At 41.3% G+C, this 19,898-nt stretch overlaps 1 protein-coding gene across 2 annotated transcripts in view; it reads right to left on the reverse strand.

Annotated features, from left to right (window-relative positions):
• Window positions 1-19,898, reverse strand: part of FMN1 (formin 1) — a 435,492-nt gene that overhangs the window by 162,515 nt on the left and 253,079 nt on the right. For both annotated transcript variants that reach the window (XM_040226990.1, XM_040226989.1), the window contains 2 exons: window positions 2,907-2,968; window positions 681-769 (listed from right to left, as the gene is read on the reverse strand). In XM_040226990.1, coding sequence (XP_040082924.1) covers window positions 681-769; window positions 2,907-2,968 — 151 coding nt within the window. The remainder of the gene's footprint in view (window positions 1-680; window positions 770-2,906; window positions 2,969-19,898) is intronic.

The raw sequence follows: 19,898 nt of genomic DNA on the forward strand, positions 1-19,898 counted from the left end.
GCAGGAAGCACTCAAAGGAGCAACAGGCAAAGGAGCCCTCTGTCCACTCAGGACCCACATTCTCAGAGTCCTAGGTGGAACCTGGGAGGCTGCAGATCCCAAGAGCCCAGCAAAGAACAAGAGTGTGTGGAACACCTCAAACTAGAGAGAAGACATCTCTAAACAGTGACTGGAGAGCAGCATAAGCACATGCAAATGAAGGATGAAAAGTCACATTGAAATTGGGCAGAGCAGGTGGAGAGTATGGGGAGAAAGCTGGCACATGCAGGCAACATTTACTGGATATGATATTTAGGAAAATCAATTTAAATCCTGTGACTCTGACATCATCTCTTTCAACTGCATCAGCAGAACCTTAAACGGAGCAGTAACTTCTTCCTTCCTCAGTTACCCTTTTGGCCAGAATGTTTAGTCTAGGAGGAATTAACGATTTGCTAGGGCAAGAAAAGGGGAGTCATGAGGGGTGGGGTGAGCGCTTGAGACATGCTACCCAGCAGCACAAATCTCCCGGCTGCCTTTCCTGGCAGTCAGGTCATCCTGCTGCATGCAATAGGTCACGGGAATGACGCTGCTATGACTGAGCTTGGCACAGCTTAGATGTGGTTATTCGGAGCTGGAGGCAGGAAGATAGGGAAGGCCCTTCTCCTTTTATTAACAGAAAAGTGTTCAAGCATCCTTACTGCTCAGGTTTATCCAGCAGCTTCAGTTCTTCCTCTTTGGATGTCTCATAATACTTTCTTATTTTAACGAGTTCATCCTCTTGGGCTCTCTGTGTTGAAACAGAAGCAAAACACACACAAAAATGAGCAGTGAGAATCTGTCTAAAGCAATATGTCTCAAAGTGTGGTCTCTGGACCATCAGCATCACCTGTCACAAATTAGAAACGCCAACTGCAATTGTTGGCCCTATCATGAGCATAGGGCTTCCCAGGTGGCTCAGTGATTTAAAAAAAAAAAAAATTTGCCTGCCAATGCTGGAGATGCAGGTTCAGTTCCTGGGTTAGGAAGATCCCCTGGAAGAAGAGATGGCAACCTGCTCCAGTATTCTTGCCTGAAGAATTCCACGGACAGAGGAGCCTAGTGGGCTACAGTCCATGGGGTCTCTAACAGTCAGACATGACTTAGTGTAACTGAGCACACCTTGGACATACTTTATGCAGGAAGCAGGGCCAATACTCTTAAGAGGGGTTCAGAGAGCCCTCCAGGTAATTCTCAGGCTAATGTTTAAGAATCACTGGCTAAAACCCAATGGTCATATAAGTAACCTGAGCTGGATATACAAGCCAGGAATTTAATTGCTACCTTAAATGCCTAGTGTCTTTCCCTGTAAGATCGGATATGGGTCAAGCTCTCCTTAGCATTTGCTTCCTCATCCTCAAAACAGCCCTCCTAACTTACATAGGATCCTGATTTTTAAATTTCTGGTCAGCAGGTTCTCTCTGACTTTTCTAAGTATTTGCTGTCTGCACTGCTTACTGTGGCATTTGGTCTCATACTTTCTCAATTTATCCACCTATGTCAGTTATATGCAGCTTACTGCTACTGTAAGCTAACAAGTACCCACCACGTGCACAGTCCTGAGCCTGAGGAAACAACTAAAAGCCCCTAGAAGGCATTTTGCCTTTTACGAAGTCCTCCAACATCAAGCATTGCGTCCTTGTGTCATAGATGACTCCACCGAAGCTTAGACTAACTACCTGGTAAAGAGCTTGACGTGAAACATCTTTCTTCCATAATTCCATGCTGCCCTCCAGGTATTCCACACATGTGCCAGGATGGCCTAGGATTCGTGCTTCTTATTTATTAATGAAAGCTTTCCTAAGAGAAACATGGGACAGTCCCACCCATCATATTATATTGATACTAAACAGTTCCTGATATACAAAAAGGATGTAAAAACATGAAGGGAATTGGAAATCCGGCTAGACTGGATTATCACACTATGAATTTTCTGTGAGAGGTTTAAAGTCCCTGGGAACCAAAGTATTGAATCATTTTTTGAGCTTGGTAACCAAAGCATGCTATAGAGCTCTGGGAAATAGCATCACTCAGTAAAGAAGAATCTGGTTCAATCTATATATTCAAAGCTAACAGGAGTCAGTGAACCAGAGCAGTTAACAATTATGGGAACTGGGACTCTCCTGTGTCATATTCTCAAGAAAGCCTGTCAATTACTCTGGTTATTTACACATATAATCCACATTTAAAGACCATATATGTATACAGTGTTGCTCATTTTCAAAATACAGTGCTACTGCTATATATATTGAGCTCTATTTTAATAGTCACAGAAATCATGTAGCGCCTATTATAATCCCCATTGTACTGAGGATCAAACAGGTTTAGGAGTTTAACTGACTCAAGGCCACTCAGTTGTCCATGACAGAGCTGGATCTCAAACCTGAATATCTCATTCTAAATCCAAAACACACACTCACCATCCGTTACTATTTCCCACATTCAATGCCATCAGCTTACCTGGACTAAAAGTAATCGTCCAAGCTGGAGACATCCCCATTCCTCAGAAGACGACACTGGTTATACACAAATATTAAGCTGGTAACTTAGCTTCACTCTGATTGCAAATCACAGGGCCACATTCTGTGGCACAGACTTGGCCTCCCTATTGAACCACCTTCCCCTGTAAAAGAAATCTACTAACCCAGATACCACAGTGTGGGGGAGGGATGTCAAGAACCTAGTGTTTCCTCATGTTTACTCTCATTTGAGCTTGCTTTTCTGTACCTTACTCTCTTCCACACAATGTCAAAATTCCCACCATCAAAGAATATGAATGGATCAGTGATTTTTTGGGTAGGAAGAGTCACATACAATGATTTTTTAGACATTAACATATTTTTTTTAAGTTAGTTAAGATACAGAAATCTGGAAACTCTGATACTCACGTTTTCATATAAGGCTGCCAGGGTTTCCAGATCAACCACAGAATCATCCACGTTAAAAATGGCTGCCGAGCACCCAAAGAGAAAGAGAAAGGATAAGAGGTTAGACCGGACTCTGCTGCACTAACATTTACTCCACGTCCAGCTACCAAGCAATGTAAACGTTTGCCCTCTCTCCCACAGGTTGTCTTCTGACATGCTCTTGCCCCTTTTCCTTCTGCACCAGGGGGGCCCTGTGAAAGAAACCAAAATGGTTTTGATTGCTGGCCTAAGCCTTGGCCCTGCCTGGTTTAATTCCTCAAGCTCTGCATCCTTTCTGCAGTTTAATTTAGGCTCCGCAGGAGAAGTGTTTGTGTTTTAAAACTAAATCAGTTAGTAGGTTTGAAACACAATTTTAAATCTTTCTTCCCGCCTGGTAATTGAAGAGATTTAATACCTAATGCACCAGAACTGACGCTTGCCCATTACCAGGAAGAGGGAGAGAAAAAAGACGATGTTGGCAAATTAAATGAATTCAGGCATGTGATTTCAAGCACCTTTCCATGGCTGCTGCAAACATCTTGTTTGGATTAAAAAGACAAGAAAAAGCAATAATTGCATCAATGGCAAATTAAGATTATGGAAACCTCCCATGAGCAAGTCTTAAGGCAAGTTCTCGTTCCCATGGTTTTATTTGGATTCTACTTGTTGTTCTGTATCTTAAATAAGTCATTTAGCTGTTAACTAATATGCCTGTGATTTCATCTAAAGAGATTCCTTCCCATATATACCAGCATACAAACATGGAGATTTTAAAGCCTTAATGGATTTGGCAATCAAAGTACTTGAAATAGGCAGCTCCACATCTTTAAATAATTATTCAAAACTAATAAGGTTTGTTCCCTCAACCCCACCACCCTTCTCTGACTTTACATTGTGAAATTAACCAGCACGCTAGTAAATTTTCTCCGTGGCAGGCTAATTAATTTTATTAAACCAACCAGTGATATTTAGAATGCCTTAAAATTCTGCTCATCAACCATTACTCTGTTGGTTGGCATTACACCGTGGTTTTGGAAAAGGTAGGGATCAAGGTAAAGGGCAGGTTGCTTTCAAATCGTTTTGCTTCTTCTGTGGTTTAGAATTGTATGAACCCCTTCATACAATTTTAAGAAACTTAATTAACTGAGCTGAGATCATGTAACTTCACAGAATACTGAGAAATGTACTTAAAATTCCTTCACAGGGCACCTTCTCTAATTCAGGAGTTAATCAGCAAGCTGTTCCTCAGCTACATGGAGCAGTGAGAAAAGAAGCGATTAACAGGCAAGTGACAAAGTCAGTCATCTCAGACTCCACCAAGACAAAGGAAAATTACACTCCTGAAGAGGCCAATCTAAAAACACAGAAGAAAAATGTCCTTTGGGGAAAGGAGGAAAGAACTTACCCTCCCAGTACTGTTATACTATGCATGGAGATAAGATGATTTTGCTAACTTATTAGAAGGACCAGGCATTTTTAAATGTCTGATGCTTGAAGGAAACAAAAAAGAGCCAGGAACAATGTCTATTTTATGTAAATTCTAATAGTTTCCTATAAAAATCAGCCAATGAAAATGCAGTAAGACAAGGCAAAATTCTAAAAATAATTTATCAAAGATGTTCATTTCTAAACTAGGTACTACATATAACTGCAAGTTTACATATAATCAAGTGATCTTAACTAATGGGAAAGAGAAAGATCTGTTGGCTTCCTTTCCTGGTGAGTAAATATTTGAGTTTCAGAAGTTAATCAGTCTGGGTCCCAGATATACAATTTGATGGGTTATATCCTCAGCCAATTCCCCTCCAGTGTGCTAGGAAATGGAAGAAAACACGTAGGGAGGACGGGACTGGAGAACGAGCGTGGGCTCTGGTGACATTCATTCATTCATTCACCCAGCCCTTGAATAAATATTTGTTGAATGTGCACCCAGTTCTAGAAACTGTTCTAAAATGCTGTGATTATATAAATCAAATGTGTCTAAGACATTGACACATTTGAGTAATCTTTCCTCTCATTCTTAACCTTCATGGCACTTGGTCTCATGAGACTTATACTCCAGCTTAAGGGATAGAAAATAAACAAGTAAATAGTTACAGATAATGATGTAAAGAAAGAGTAGAGCAATAAGCAACCTTAGAGAGGCTGATGGATGAAGGCTTCTTTGAAGAGGCAATATTTAAGCTAAGAGCTGAGCAGGTCAAATTCTATGAGTGTCTGGGAGAAGAGCCTTCCAGTGAGAGGTAAGGACAGAAAGAGGTTTCTTATCTTCATGAAGGAATAAGCTCAAGATTCAGAAAAAGACCAAGATGACTATTATGGATGGAAGCAAAACTTACTACATGATCCTGGCACGTTCAGTTCTATTAGGTTCAGCGTACTGACTCCAGTATTCTTGCCTGGGAAATCCCCTGGACAGAGAAGCCTGGCAGGCTGCAATCCATGAGGTCACACAGAGTCGGATATAACTGAGCACACACACACATTCATGCTGCTGCTAAGTCACTTCAGTCGTGTCCGACTCTGTGCGACCCCATAGATGGCAGCCCACCAGGCTCCCCCGTCCCTGGGATTCTCCAGGCAAGAACTGGAGTGGGGTGCCATTGCCTTCTCCGACACACATTCATAGGATGGGTCTAATTTCACTTACTGAAAACACTAAAACAAGATGCATGCTCAACCGAGTTCATAGAACATTATGAGAAATCAAAATAGTACCTACAAATAGTGACTATTGTGATGTTAACTATACACACTGTACATGTTTTAATGCTTGATAATGCCTTATCTGCTTTAACATCTGGAAAGAATTAGAGAAAGAAGACTACCACTTTCTAGAATACTTGAGTGTTTCTGGTAGGAGCAGTTGCTATTTAAACCCTTTTGGTCCTTTAAAACCCCACTCAAGGCCAACCTTCAGAAGTGTTAATAGAAAAGGTATATGTGTGAATAACTCTAATTATGAAAAATAATGTATTGAACGTCTTAAGGGAAATAAAAGATAACTTCGGGTCCATTTGGGCTTCCCTGGTGGCTCAGACAGAAAAGAAATGGCCTGCAATGTGGGAGACCTAGGTTCGATCCCTGGATTGGGAAGATACCCTGGAGAAGGGAATGGCTACCCATTCCAGCGTTCTTGCCTGGAGAATTCTATGGATAGCCTGTAGCCTGGAGGGCTACAGTCCCCGGGATTGACCAAGAGTTGGACATGACTGAGTGACTAACACTTTCACTTTTCGGGTCTATTTAGAACGTTAACCTAATCCTAATTTCTCATTTCCATCTTTCCCATCAAAGCACTTTTCTTCGTACCACCCAAGTTATTTTTTTTTTTAATCAAAAATTTACTTTGATGTTTGAAATACCTGAGATGTCTTTCCTTTAAATATTGGGTAAAGTCCAGCCGCCTAGGCCTAATTTTTAAGTCCATTCCTTTCCTGGCCCTGAGTGACCTTCCAATCTCATCCTTTACCATTTCTACTGTTCCCAGGCCTCCTGAGCTCCAGCCACACACCTCTCTACTCCTGAACATTCCATGGTTTTCTCCCTTCCTGCCCCTCACCCTCCTAGGCCTTGGTGAAAAGTTTCCTCCCCTGGAAGGATGCTCCTTGACCTTTGGATCATTAAGTACTGATTCTTTACCTCTTCCACAGCACCACTCATATTTTATATTGGGTAAAAGACTCTATTCTAAGAAGCCGTATTAGTAAGTTGCTTAACACTGGATCGTGGAAGGTCTGTAGTCAGGGATCATTTCTACATATCTTGACAATCCCAGCATCCAGCATAGTCCTGGAGGTAGTAACAGGAATAAGATAAATGTCTATAGATAAAACAGGTGTCCCAGAAATCCCAAAGAGTGAGTCTTGTGGCTATGTGTCAGGAAAAGTTCCTCGATAAAGACAGAATGGGGTTTTGAAAAAGAAAAACATAGACTTTTAAAAGGGATAGGACTGACGAATAAAAATAATATAATATGCATATCTGAATTAAGGTTGTTTGCCCACCCTTGTTTGTTTCCATTTAAAAAATCAAAGTATGGTGAGTAAAGCTGTACAATCATGCCCCATCCATATACTCACTACAGATACAACGCTGGCCTGAATACTCCATACCTCAGAATCACTAAATTTTACAAGCAAATCTTCTCATTTTAAAGGAAAGAATAACGAAACTATCTTTCCTCTTATTCTTAACCTTCAAAGATGTTTTAGACAGTGGTATCACCATAGGCAAAAAGCTATGAGTGGAAATTCAACTGTTATACTGCTTTAGGCAGACAGCTAAAGCACCCATTTATTAATCATCATGAATCAAGCCAAGTCCATTCCAAGCACTCATAATCTGTAAATGGACAAGTGCCAGCGAATGTCAATGGGAAAGATGTGAGACATTTCCAGGATGAAGAAGCAGACACATACAGGCTCAGAGAACACACAGGCAACAGTGGAGAGTCCAAGTCTGGCTTGAAGAGAGTATTCCTTACATACAGTTTGGAGCAAGGTCCTGTGGAATCCTGAAGGCCAAGGTCAAGAGCCTGTGGTACATCGCAGGGAGGCCATGAGCACTGATGAGCAGGTGAGGCAATGGGACAGAGTTCTAGTACATAGGATAGAGCAGAATTTGGAAAGAATGGTTTAGAACTTAGTTCAGCATGGCAGAGGTAGTGAAAGCCAGAGTACTGTAAACAGAAAGAACAGAACAGGAGAGAAAGACTGCAGAGCTCTGGGGAGTGCTGTCATCAACTGAGCCCAGGGAAGCAAGTCTGGTGTCAAATCAGCCTGAGGTTTTCCATCTAGGTGTGGAGGGAGGGCTTGGGCCACCACGAAATAGGCAGAGGAGCTGACAAGGTGGATATGCCTGATGCTGTCCCCTTAGGACCCGGGGGAGGAGTCGGGGGGAGGAAGAAGTCGATGGAGAGGTTAATTTAGGGCCAATGCCAAGTATTCCGCTGAGGTTTCTCCTCTTCCACATGAGGAGCTTAAAACTGAAAAAGTAAAATAAAGTTCAGAGGTGGAAGCAGCACTGAAACAAGATCATCTGGTTGAGCCTAGGAACTTAAGAAATTAAACACTTTCTATTATTTCTATTTTACAGGGTGGCCAGGGAAGGTTAGGCTATTGGCCAGAGGGGTGAAAAGTAAAAAAAGCCAAAGTCCCGTGACTCACAGGAGAGTTGTCTTGCACTTACATACTCCTGCCTTCTATTTACCATGAACAGTTTAAGTTCCTACAAGGGTCAGAATCTATACATGATCCAGCTAGTCCCAGATACGGGACAGTGTGTTACAGAATTAATTCTTGAAAGCACTCACTATCAAATTTAGAAGCAGTCTATGAACCTATTCTGTTAGTTAATTGACAAATACATCAAAGAAAGAAATCAGTAATTGATTAAAATATTTTTGGAGTTACCTAGGACCAGGTAGCCCCCTCTACTTTGTACTTGCCAAAACATACTCTATTTCTCTCTCTCATACACACAAAGCCCTTTATATCATATAAGTTGAATAAACAAATACCAGCCTACACAATTCTCCAGCACATCTTCAAGCCCCGATACAGTATTTCAAGTAATTCTCTAGCTTTTGCTCCCATCTGTATCAGGCTCATTATACCAACACTCCCGCACATGGTGTCAGAAAGGTGAAGTGCCAAATTCACAAAGAGGAGACCCCAACAACTCATTGCTACTGTGATATCAATCATGGCTGGTGGTTTTTACTTTTATCTCCCTCTCTCCTTAGTTACCCCTGCTCCCACTGTCAGTTCAGTTAGAATATTTCACCTACACCTCACAATATGTCGAGAGGAAATAGACACACGCTGTGAAAAGCTGGTAATTTTATTGGGTTCCTTTACCTTTAAAAATCTGTTACTTGGTCAAGTCTGGTTTCTGGGCTCCTTTTTTGCAGGGAAATTGAGGCAAACATTTTTATGTGGTCCTCTGGTGCCTGCTCTGTACTCCGAGAATTATATACACAAGGATCATTAGCGTAGGGTTTCGCCCATTAAGATATAATAACCGTCAGCAGGGACAAAAAGCAGATCAGTATCACAAATTCAAACTAACAGGCGCACATAAAAACTATGTGCCTGCTTCAGGCACAGGGACGGGGGTCAAGGTCTTACACAATAGGTAAATTCCCTCTCCACTTTGGAGACAGCTTTTTCACAAGAGCGGGGTAAGGAGAAAGAACAGGCAAGAATTCTCACAGCCCTCCAGCCATTTTTAACCCTGAATGCTTTTCTATCCCAAAGCGTACCTTGTCCGAATAAAGAATGGTTGTGTTTGCTGTTCTGAAGGGTTTCTAATTAGTAAAAAAACATGTACTCACTCAAGAAAGCTGTTCTTGATCAAAGTGGTATCTTTGGGCAAGAAACACATGACAGTCTGAGGCAGGAAATATTCCTTTTACTGTCGTTCAGTCGCTAAGTCGTACCTGGCTCTTTGCGATCCCATAGACTGCAACACAGCAGGCTTCCTTGTTCTTCACTATCTCCTGGAGTTTGCTCAAATCCATGTCCATTGAGTCAGTGATGCTATCTAACTATTCTTAGTTTGTTCGGTTAGACCAAGTAAATCTGGTTGTCCATGGTGTGAAACATGTCACGTGGGTAGGGTTGGGTTGCTTTAGCAGGTTTGGCTATTGCTAGTTTTAAAACTGGAGCCTATCATACAGAGTGAAGTAAGTCAGAAAGAAAAACACCAATACAGTATACTAACACATATATATGGAATTTAGAAAGATGGTAACGATGACCCTATATGTGAGACAGCAAAAGAGACACAGATGTAAAGAACAGTCTTTTGGACTCTGTGGGAGAAGGCAAGGGTGGGATGATTTGAGAGGGTAGCGTTGAAATGTGTATATTATCATATGTGAAGTGGATCGCCAGTCCAGGTTTGATGCATGAGACAGGGTGCTCAGGGTTGGTGCACTGGGATGACCCTGAGGGATGGGATGGGGAGGGAGGTGGGTTCAGGATGGGGAACACATGTACACCCATGGCTGATTCATGTCGATGTATGGCAAAAACCACTACAATATTGTAAAGTAATTAGCCTCCAATTAAATAAATAAATTAAAAAAAAATAGCTTCTATGTAGCCCACTGTATGCTTCTTTGCATTACCTTCAGTAGTTGGCACCTTTTACAAGTGGGTGTTTAAAGATCCTTTTCAAGTGGAATAGATTTATTCTCAGTCCAAGAAAAGCAAAGGTACCAATACAGAATTGTAAAGTAAAATAAAAAATAAATTAAAAAAAAAAAAACAAGAAAAGCAAAGGTGAATATTTGATTATCGATAAAAATTATTTTGTTAGCAATCTTAGCTTCCAAATAGCCAACATAAAACTCAGCTCTTTCAACCACCAAATTATGATTTTTTAGGGCTTGACAAATAATTTGTAAGGAAAAGAGAATGGAATGGAGAAAGCAACATGGAAGGCCTTGGGTTTTTTTGTCTTGTTGGTTTGTTTTGGCCATTTTGATCATGGCATGTGGGATCTTAGTTCCCTGACCTGGGATCAAATTCATGCCCCCTGTCTTGAAAGCATGGAGTCTTAACCACTGGACCACTAGGGAAGTCCCAAGCCCTGGGGTTTTTAAACTCTCAGGTAATCTAACCCTCAAAACTCCCACAAACCAATTCCTCTGACCTCTCTTAAGAGAAAGGCAAGGATGTGGGGTCCCAGAAAGAAGGTGGTCTTGGCAGAATCTGAAAGCTGAGGAAAGGCAAAGCAGGACTGTTTCCCCACAGTCTCACCTCCCAATGAGGCCATCACTGAGAATGAAGACCAAGCTTGTAACGAAACTGGACAAGAGGTGAAAAGAAGGGGGCCAGGCAGAGAGAAGTGTCAAAGAACCACACAGAGGCCAGAACGAGAGCTGCACAGAACCTGCCCCACAGAAAGCTCAGTACCCAGGTCTCTTCACAACGGCCAGAACACTGCTATAACCTTTCCGCCATACGCCTCACTCTCCCTACTGACCACCATGCTTCTCTTCTGAGGGCACCAGGCCCACCTGTGCAGACACAGGTATAGGCCAAGCCTCATTCCACGCACATATCCAGAGCAAATGCTGAGGGCAGCAATTATTAACCAGCTTAAAGGCATCTCTGTGCACTCTACCAGAGGGTGGGGAAAGCAGACGGGCAGTACTAGAGATGAATACTTAATTAGTAGCTTGCTTTTATTGGGAACTTGCTGTGTGCAAGGCATTGTTCTAACCATTTTACATTTATTCATACAAGGAAGATTCTACTGTTGCCCTGAGTTTTACAGGCAATGAAACTAAGGCATGAAGAATGGTTTCCCAAGCTCAGTTCCATAACCAAATTGACTGGACCACGATTGTACTTCTTTTAGCCTTTGTAAGTGTCAGTCTAGAAATAATCACTTCACCGAAAGGAGACCTGGGAGAAGGAAATGGCAACCCACTCCAGTATCCTCCCCTGGAGAATCCTGCGGACAGAGGAGCCTGGTGGGCTGCTGGCCATGGGGTCACACAGGGTCGGACATGACTGAAGCGACTTAGCAGCAAAGGAAACCTGAGTTTGACCCCTGGGTTGGGAAGATCCCTTGGAGAAGGGAATGACTACCCACTCCAGTATTTTTGCCTGAAGAATTCATGGGACAGAGGAGCCTGGTGGGGTACAGTCCAAGAGGTCACAAAAAGTCAGACACGACTGAGGAACTAACACTTTCACTTCTCAAAATTCTCACCACACACACACACACAAAAGTGCTAACCAACTACCTATTAAAAGTCTACACAGAAACCTTTGCCTCTGAATGGTATCACATGTTTTATACATCAATCAGCAGTCTCCCAGTAGGAACTATAGATAGCCCAGGCCACAAAAATGTCATTTGTGTATTATACACATCCATAACGCCACCATTATTTAATTACTGCTAATACTTAATTCACTTCTATGGTTCTTTTTTAAAATTTGTGGCCACATCCCATGGGCATGTGGGTCCTTAGTTCCCCAACCATGGACTGAACTCGAGCCCCCTGCACTGGCAGGTGGAGAATTAACCACTGGACCACCAGAGAAACGCCTCAAATATGCTATCTTAATATATGTCATAAGACAATCAAATGTCAATCTTTGTTAATTATTCACAGTTACTGACAATAATCAGTATTGTGGTTCCCAATCATAGCAAAAAAGAATGTCTAAAAACAAAAGGAAACCCAGAACTTGAAAAGGCATTATCTTAGAAGAAAAGAAAATCTAAAAAGAAATCAACAGTAATATAAAATCCATTTTACTTAAAAAGATATTACTAACTGCAATTTTATACTGCATGCCAGAACTGACTAAAAAGCGCAGCGAAGGCACAAAAAATGAAGAAACACAAACAAAAGTTGCCTCCAGACCCATAAAGAATAGCAACTATCAAGGGAATATATTTTATGGTATTATCTGCATTGCCAAACACTTGCTGGTGTATCATGTGACTTGGTACAGACCTTTATTCAAGCTTTGTTGGAGACAGGAGGCAAGTGTAAATGAACAGTGTAAACAGGAGCCAGCGAGCAGGTCACAGAAATAACCACCCCAAAATGGACACGTCTAGTCTGTCCCCAAAGCTCCAAATCACTCAACCTCATCAAGCAAAAATCCCAATTCTTGTCTAAGTTGAGGCATGTACTTGGCCACAAGGTGCCTTTTATAGGTGCAATTAAAATTGTCCATGGTTCAAACCTCAAAGAGGGGCACAAGCGAAAAGTTCACAGCACTTCCGCGCCTTCACTCCCTCTACTCTCTGCAGGGCAGTGGGCAGTGCAATGAGAAACAGTGTGGGTTAAGCTGCTTCTGTCCCTCCATTAGTTCTGGTTCTTTTAAGCCAAAATTACATTCCAGGCAGATTGGATGGTCTCAGCCAGTTGCCTGAAGGTAAAGTACAAAAGAAATGCCACCCTTGGCTTTCTGGACCCAGCTCTGAGAGGGGAGGAATGCACAGGGGTTCAGAGGGATGTGGGTGGGACCCTGCCGCTCAGGTGTTTTAGACTCAGCAGAAGAAACGAGAGCTGGGAAAGGACATATAGCAGCATTAGAGCTACTGTTTATATTCATCCCCAAACTGAGCTCTGCCCATGCTTAATAAGTTGATTGACCCTGATGCCTTCCTTTGGTACATCAGTAGGTCATGACTACCTGTCACCATCGGTGGGTAAACTCTTTCACACGTGGCTTCCTCGCTTGTTCCTTTCCTTCCAATGTACTGTGATTTGGTAGCAGTGGCGGCGGCGGTGTGTGTGTGTCGGGGGGGTGGTGGTGGTGGTGGGGATTAAATAACATTTTCTGATTATAAAATCTAGTTTTAACTAAACTTGACAAAATAAACCAGTTGGCTTCAAAAGATTCCTGAAGAGAAACCCCAGACTGAAGATAATCCATCAACAACAAGAAAAATGGCAGAGCACAGGCTTGACTGCTAGTATAAGTTCTTCATCAATTGTGGAATGAAATCAGAAATGGGGACAGTTGAATTAGATCTGCCAAGATGCTGACCTGCATACATTATAGTAGAATTTATCAAGAGACTGTTTGAAATGTGGGTTTAAATCCACTATTTTTAATAATAAGCTTCATTTTATGTATATATTGAGCTGTGAGATACTAGCTGTTGAGAATTTAAAGCTATCAAAATCAGTAACACATTTAAAAATATTAATCTCAACTTAATTTATATCTTTGTATTCATTTTATAATGTGACTATTAGTTCTGTTACACATTTACATGATATACAAGTTCTTAAAAACATATCTTGAGAAGCATGCTCTAAAATTTTTACTGGCAGAGGTGTGCAATAAAAATTTTGCCCTTTGAGTATAGGTCTTCCAGACCACAATTAGAATGTTCCTCAGGTGCTGCAGACAGTGACTGCAGCCATGAAACTAAAAGATGCTTGCTCCTTGGAAAAGAAGCTATGAAAAACCTAGACAGTGTATTAAAAAGCAGAGACATCCCTTTGCTGACAAAGGTCCGTATAGTTAAAGCTATGGTTTTTCCAGTAGTCATGCACAGATGGGAGAGTTGGACCATAAAGAAGGCTGAGCGCTGAAGAATTGATGGTTTCTAACTGTGGTGCTGGAGAAGACTCTGGAGAGCCCCTTGGAAAGCAAGGATATCAAACCAGTCAATCCTAAAGGAAATCAACCCTGAATATTCATTGGAAGGACTGATGCTGAAGCTGAAGCTCCAATAATTTGGCTACCTGATGAGAAGAGCCAACTCATTGGAAAAGACCCTGATAATGGGAAAGACTGAAGGGAGGAGGAGAATGAGATGACAGAAGATGACGATGGTTGGATGGCATCACCAACTCAATGGACATGAGTTTGAGCAAACAGGTGGTGAAGGACAGGCAAGGCTGACATGCTGCTGTCCATGGAGATTAAAGAGTTGGACACAATGAGTGACGGAACAACAGGAAAGCCCAAGACGATTCACAGTGAATTTCAGATGCCTGGAATTTCATTATATTTTAGACAACTGGCATAAACCGTGACAGAGATTTCTATAAATTATTAGGCAAAAGGGGCAAAGTCCAGTCAGCATTCTCAGATCTGAGTGTTAGACTCTGGGTACACAACCAACTTACATTTTGATTCGAGATTCCTAAACAGAAAGATGGTCTTTGATACAGCTGAACTCTAAACTGAGATTCTGGACTAGTTAGAACTAAAGTGAAAAACGTTTTATTTTGATGTTAGATTAAATATTATAAATATGAATTCTGAGAGTGTACGGGAAATTCCAAATGGATGCCAGGAGGTTTCTGGCACCTAATCTGTTGCAATGCATATGGAGGTTTATATCAAGAATAGTCAACAGCAATTTTCCATCTCCCCTGGGAAAAAGAATAAGAGGAAATCACTAACATGGAATGAAAACACTAATTTACAATCATTTAGGAAGTCACTGTAGCCAAGGATGCCAAATGTTTTTAAGTATAAGTCACCCTAGTTAAGTAGATGGAAAATCAGCAAGGAGTAAATCACTTGTTCAGGATATCTCCTGGACCAAATACAAGTGGTGTGGTATTATGGTCAGTGTCTTGAAGCCATTCTTCCTCCACAACCAAGGTCTTGCCTTTAGTCATGCAGTGCTTTAAACTTCAGTCAGAACAGAGATTTAGGTTTCCCCTAAAAGATCCTGCACATCGCCTGGGGTGGAGAGAAACACATATGGGTGGCTATCTTTGTGGGGATGTTCAGTCTCTAATCCAGCCCTATTTCCTTAGTATCAAGCTGGAATTTTCAGACGTTCTTGAACACTTCAGCTGAAATGTCACCAGTCATCTCCAACTCAAATCACACAAAACGGAATTGATCTTTCAGCTTCTAACCATGCTTTCCCCTCCTGTATTTTCATTTTATGCTTTTGGCACCATTGTTCCCATTCTTGTTGAAACCAGCAACCCCAAACTTCTCCATCATCATATGAATCTCATGGAGCTCACCATAACAATCTGCTCTCCAAACATCCCTTGTACATGGTCCCTTCTACATTTCCACAGACACAGCCTTAGTTCTGGCCTTTGTCATTTATTATGTCAACAATCACAATCCCTTTCTATCAGATCTAACTGTGCATACATGCTAAGTTGCTTCAGTCGTGTCTGACTGTTTGCGACCCCATGGACTGTAGCCCACCAGGCTCCTCTGTCCATGGGATTCTCCAGGCAAGAGTACTGGAGTGGGTGCTGTTTCCTCCTCCAGGGGATCTTCCCAAACCAGGGATCGAACCCACACCTCTTATGTCTTCTGCCTTGGCAGGCAGGTTCTTTACCACCAGCGCCACCTGGGAAGCCTAGATCTAGTCACCTACATACCTACATGACGATTTCTGTTTATTCATTCAACAGACCCTTGATGATCCTCACCTCATCGCCAGGTACAACAAGGTGTGAGGGACACATCAGTGAGCATTATCCCTCTTGCAGTTTATCTTCTGATGGCAATGTAAGTGAGAAGTACATGAACAAAGAAAATATTAAGTGCTGGGTAGAAAATAAAAGAATTAACTTAGAGTGACTTAAATTAGGGAGGAGGATCTGGGAGGACCTCTTTGAGATGTTTAGCTGAAGCCTACAATATGGTAACCCACTCCAGTATTCTTGCCTGGAGAATCCCATGGACAAAGGAGCCTGGTGGGCTACGGTCCATAGGATCGCAAAGAGACACGACTGAAGCGACTTAGGAGCAAAGAAAAAAAGTGTGCTATTGACTGGGGTTGGAAAAGCATTTCAAACAGAGGGAACATTCTGTGCCTTCAAAGACACGGAGGAAGGAGAGAACTTGGCCTGTTAAGGAATCAGAGGACCACTTACACTGGAGAGCAGTGAGAGAGAAGTGAGCACAGTCAAGGGCAGGAGAGGATAGGGCTGCTGCCAGAGCATGAAAGGGCTTGGGGGCCAGTCCTCTGTGACTGGAGAAGTATTTCTGCACTCAAAAGGAGATCACAGCACTGCCCGTTTAACTTCTGTCTCCATGTTACTGGTAGGATAATGTTCAAATTTCATCTGATGACAGTCAGGATCCTTCCTGGTCTGGATACTACCTGCCCTTCGAGTACTTTGTTCCGAAACCACCCACATTCACATGCAACTTGTAGACTTTAGATGTGCCTCCTCTTCACATGCCTCCTTTCATCAACTGGAAAAGCTCCTTCTCTGTGTGACGACCACCATTTCATCCTCTAAGACTCATCTTAAGTTTTACAGGAGGAGCCGATACATTGATCTCTGTTATTTCACAGGTATCTTTATTCTGTGATCTTAGGATACTCTGTACATCTCTCCCACCATCCTGTGAACTCTTGAGAATGTGAAATTCAGGATGTTATGTGTTGTGGTAGTCATGGTGTCTGAACAGAGCTGGCATTCAGTACATGTTTATTGAGGGAGAGAGGGAAAGAGGAAGGGAGGAAGTAGGCAGGCAGGCAGAAGTTTTGTCCAAATGCACTAGAATGAAATTTATGACATTCTGATGTCATCTAGTCTAAGGTTTATTCTTTATAATCAAATTAAAATTTAAAAAATTCTTTATTGAATGACTTCTATATGGCATAAATTAGCCCAGTTCATGGTAAACAATGCTTAATTATCAGAGAAGTTCTAAGCAAAGTAATGCTACACGTGATAAAGGGCCACACACTGGCTCTGTTACTTGCTATCAGTTAGCAGACCTTGAGGTCCTGAGCCCCCAAATTCCACTTCTTCAATATACACTATAGGCAGTGACAGACAACAGAGAAGGGCCCACTTTACACAGAAAATAAGGTTGCTTTTTAAGAGTTGAACGAGTAAAAACTGGATTATCCATTACCTCTGTGGGAAGTAATGGTGGGCTGAAACACCCAGAACTGTTATTAAGGTGACCAAGCTGTTATCTCAGCAAGAGGAGAAATAGCATAAGCAAATATCTAATGCCAAGTAGAGATAAGTGGGATGGAAGTAACAGTGAATAGATATTATAAACATTTTTGACCTGCTGAAGGAAAATTCTCTGTTCTCCTCTGAGTGAATATATTAGCTTTCTGGTTTATGCATCAGCTTCTTATGAGTCTGCATGAAGCGCAAGTTAGTGTACCTACCTCTGCACACTGACAAAGCTGAATATACGGCCAAAAGACTGGAGAACAGTCTCTTGGCTGCGGTCACTTCACCCTGGTTAACACACTGTGTGACCCTGCCTGCCTGCCTGCCAGCTGGTCTGTTCCCATCAGATCTCATGACAGCTACCTCTCTCACATTAAAACAAATGTTTTAGGTCAAGGTCAGCACAAGGAGTCCTTTCATCAGGATGAGAACACAAGGCCAAGTGCATTCCATTCATGACCAGATATGGATTCTGAATGAAAGTAACCGACACAGCTCAGGCTCCTAAGTGACCTTCAGATGCCAGTGTCAGTCAAATGATTCTAAAAAGAAATTAAGTGAGAGTTATACTGTTCGATTCATCTGGAATGTATTACTAAATGAAAACATGAAGTGGAGATAATTGTTTTTTAGAACTTAGGATCCAACTCTGGTGGATAACAGAGATGTTTGAAGCAAGAGAAAGAACTAAAATGGTGCCCATGAGTCCTAAAGTCTGTGATGCTACAATCAACATTTCCAACCCTAAAATTTAAGTTCACGTCTTCTTCATGAAAGTACGTTCCTATCCAGAGTAGAATGTTGAAAAAGGTCTGGGTGAACTAATCTCTTATTCAACTCACCATGAACATTCAACATTCATTCAACATTAAATGTTAGCGTGCCAAGGGAAGAAGGTTTACAGTCCTGAGTTGATAACTGGAATAGCACATTGTTGGAATGAGTCTTATCCATATGGCAATCTGATGTATACTACAACCGGACAAGCCTAAAGAGAAATGAATCAAGTGCCGTTGACACTGTAAAGACTAACATCCATAGTGCTACTTGTTATGGTAATGAAACCAAGCATACTTGATTTTCACCAGGCTTAGAAAGAGCACTGTGGTTTAGGATAAGACTCTGCCACTATGTCTGAAAAATTCCTTTCTAATTTCAATGATTGCATCAAAAAAGGGAGTCTCCTTGACAAAAGACTATAAACTTACCTGCCAATATTTGTTTTATTTTTTTCATTTGCCTTAGTATCACAGTTTTCTATGTGAATTTCAGAAATTCCATCCTAGAGGATCTAATACCTAAAGACACTGACGTATCCTTTTCTAATTTTGACAGTGGATCTTTCCAGCCACCCTCTGCTCCAATCTCAAACCAACTACTGCAACGCTGTTTGAGGTTTAATATTTCACACTTATGTATTCAGTTCTACTACTAAGCTAAAATAGTAAAGACAAGTTTATCTGAATATTCTGCGACTGCCATCTGATTCAGTATATGTTTAGTTTTATGTGGAATTGTAAATGTTTGCAATAAAGCAAAATTTTAAGCCTTTAACAAAGCTTATTTCAGAGGAAAAATAATGCATGCAAGTTTCTTAAGTGCCTTTCAGTTTAGGACCTCCGGGGGGAGGGGTGGGGTCCTTCTGCTGTGTCCTAGAGATAACTTGAAGACATCATCAACTAAAACCTGAAGAGGAGTGTGACTTAAGAGTGTCTCCACTGTTACATTGAGCCTAAATTTCCTGAAACCATCTATGAGAGATTGTATTACCACTCAGAAAATATTATCAGTGATATGTCAAAATGAAGATCTACATTTAATTGATCGCTGAGAAAGGAGCAGAATATCTTCACATAAGACACAGATTTAAAAAATGTCAGAAGATTTTGGGTTTACTTTCCCAAGGCCTAAAAAACAGATATAAAAGTAAAATGTCCTTGCTTTAAATGTCTTTCAGACTGGGCCAAGTTGAAATAGTGCCACTCAAAAAACAAAAAACAAGCAGGAGACTAAGAAACAATGACATAACTAAATGTATGAAAATGGAGAGTGTTTCTCTGTAGAGGCATTTCCGCTAAAGAAGAAGAAATGAGGGAGCTAGGAGATCATTATTTGGCAAACTTCTAATGAAGTAATGAACCTAGGCAAAGATCATTAGTGCCCACAAACATCATTAAGAGAATATTATGTACTTAAGAGAATAAAGAGAATATTATGTAATATTACAGAATATTATGTACTTCTCGAGAGAATATCCAGTAGCATCTATGGACTATTCTTTCTCCGCTGAGATTAACTCTCTAGATCAAAGTAAAAGTTTGCAGGAATCACAGGAGACAGAAGAACATAATAAATAAAAACATGGCAATGCAATTAGCAAAACTTAAAATGTGGGAAATTTCACAGGACGAGTGATCTGGGTTGTTTGCAAAAACAATAATTGCAAAGAAAAATAAAATAGAGGATAGAAACCTCTAGATCAAAAGAAACCTAAGAGATGGACACATTCAAGGCAATGCATGAAATCTGTATGAATCTTCATTTGAACTAATTGTACAAGAATGGAT

Source organism: Oryx dammah, unplaced genomic scaffold, assembly GCF_014754425.2.
Source record: "Oryx dammah isolate SB20612 unplaced genomic scaffold, SCBI_Odam_1.1 HiC_scaffold_26, whole genome shotgun sequence".
Lineage (NCBI taxonomy): Eukaryota > Metazoa > Chordata > Mammalia > Artiodactyla > Bovidae > Oryx > Oryx dammah.